This window comes from Capsicum annuum, chromosome 6 (assembly GCF_002878395.1).
Source record: "Capsicum annuum cultivar UCD-10X-F1 chromosome 6, UCD10Xv1.1, whole genome shotgun sequence".
Classification (NCBI taxonomy): domain Eukaryota; kingdom Viridiplantae; phylum Streptophyta; class Magnoliopsida; order Solanales; family Solanaceae; genus Capsicum; species Capsicum annuum.
Window position 1 is genome coordinate 123,403,683 of NC_061116.1, and position 2,155 is coordinate 123,405,837.

At 30.3% G+C, this 2,155-nt stretch overlaps 1 protein-coding gene across 1 annotated transcript; it reads right to left on the reverse strand.

Moving 5' to 3' along the window:
- Window positions 1-1,184: 1,184 nt before the first annotated feature.
- Window positions 1,185-2,155, reverse strand: LOC107874947 (dirigent protein 22). The gene has a single exon (XM_016721638.2). The coding sequence runs from the start codon at window positions 2,123-2,125 to the stop codon at window positions 1,550-1,552; it is 576 nt and encodes a 191-aa protein (XP_016577124.1). The 5' UTR covers window positions 2,126-2,155; the 3' UTR covers window positions 1,185-1,549.

The window sequence follows — 2,155 nt, forward strand, 5'->3', positions numbered from 1 at the left end:
CTACTAAAGAATTCATTTATTAATTTCTTTGTAAATTGATTTTCTTTTTACTATCTGTTTTTTAATAAAAAAATAGTTATTTTATTTTCTTTAAAATAGCTTAAATAAAGTAGGAGAAATAATCGGCTATTCTATTTTAGATTAATTTTTTTATCACTTTTTTTAAACTTTTTCTTAAAAATTGTATATTTTAGTCTTTTAAAATAGGTGAACATAAAATAAGAAGAACATGCGAGAAATATTTGGCTCTAGTATTCTAAATTAATTTTTTTTATTGCCTTCTTTTTTTAAAACTTTTCTTTAACAATCATCTAGTTTATTTTCTTTAAAATAAGTGAAATAAAATAGGGGAACATAGGTGGAATAAAATAGGAGAAATTATCGGCTCTCCTATTGAATTTCACCTATTTAAAGAAAATAAAATAGCTAGTAATTATTAAAGATAAAGTTTTCAAAATGCAATAAAAAGGTTAATTTAAATAGAAATTAAAAGATGGATCATGCGTAGGAAAAAGATTTAGGAAGAAAAAATTTTTGTTATAAACTAATATGTAGCCAAGATTGTGCGATTATAATATTTTTTTTAAACTCAATATATATTGCACTCCCTCCATCCCATTTTACTTGTCCCAAATTAACTTGGCGTATTGATTAAGAAAAATAATTAACAATATGTTAGTTTATCATATTACCTCTGTTAAATAATGTTTACATTTTAATTTGAAGAAAAAGTAATTAATGCGAAGGGTAAAACTTAGGGAAAAAATTGTTTATTCTTCATTTGTGAAAAATAACAAGTAAAATGAAAAATCAAATTAGGAAATTTGGGCAAGTAAAATGAGACGGAGGGAGTATTTATTATCTAAATTATGATTAGAGATTTACTTTAGAATAATTAAATCTTACACATTCAATTTGAACTATATCATATGATCAATAAAGATAGGAACTTGGGGAAAATGGAGATAGTGGAAATGGAGAGGAGCCAAGTCCGTATATGTTCTACTCTGCGACTCTTGAGCTAGTTTTCTAATTAAATTCAGGATAGTGTGTTCTAAGGTTTCAGTATAGTTATTCTGAAGATGTTCCAACTTCACAAATCGAACTCCAGGACAAGCTGTCCTCAAGTTGGAACTTCAAGCTGCCTTGTCCTCTTCCAAAGGGCACATAATCTTGTCAAAATTAGCAACAAAATTCTTTGATTTAAAGAAGACATTAATTTAGAACACTTGGAAAAAACTAAAGCAAAAAGAAAGAACTCTAATAGCTTGCCACAGATGGAATAATAAAAAATAGTGATTGTGCCTGTGACTAGTACTATTAGAGGAGATTTTAGTAGTTGGTTCACGACTTAAACTTTCACTTTATTGGTGAGCGTTTGGTTTTCACCTTATAATCCCCACCTTCATTTTCCATTCCTTACTTCCAATGTAATTAAATTTTTTTTTTTTTAAAGAGATTAGTAATCAGTACTTTATAAGCACTAATGGTAACGAATTCTCTTAGCTATAGTGCTAATACATCACCCACAAGTACTTGATGAGATACTTCAAAAGTGTTGAACAAAGACATTGTATTCCACAATAGCATCTCCACTCTTGACATCAGACCAAATAGTATGGGCCAATGCATAACCTCTAGCAAACCTAAACAATCCAGTGCCTCCCACAATAGGCATCTCCCTAACATCTCTCATAACTGGATTCCTCCCAAAAATACTTATGCCGCTCCCATTGTACTTGCCTTGTGTGAACTCAAAATTCATAGTCATAAGCAACGCAAGTTCGCTTTGTGATGCGATAGCGTAAATACCTTGTGCCCTTCCTATAACCTCAGTTGATGCATTAGGCCCTATGGTTAATGCATCATCACATATGAAAGTTTTACCAAAACCGTAGATTCCTTCACCACCTGGTGAAATGATTTTGATTGCAGACGGGTTTTTTCCACTTAGGATGTCATGGAAGTAAAAATGGAGGTGGCTTGTTTTTTGACTTTGTAAATTTATAGCTAAGATATCAGAGATTTCTTCAAGAAAAACTCCATTGGAAAAAGTGGACAAGAAAATTGAGAAGATTATGAAACAGGGAATAGTGGTAAGAGTGTACATATGAAGAGAAGCCATTTTTTAAGTAGGAAGTTTGGTACTATAAAA

Bases quoted from the DNA above. Each gene is read 5' to 3' on its own strand.
- LOC107874947 (XM_016721638.2), bottom strand. From the start codon at position 2,125: ATGGCTTCTCTTCATATGTACACTCTTACCACTATTCCCTGTTTCATA.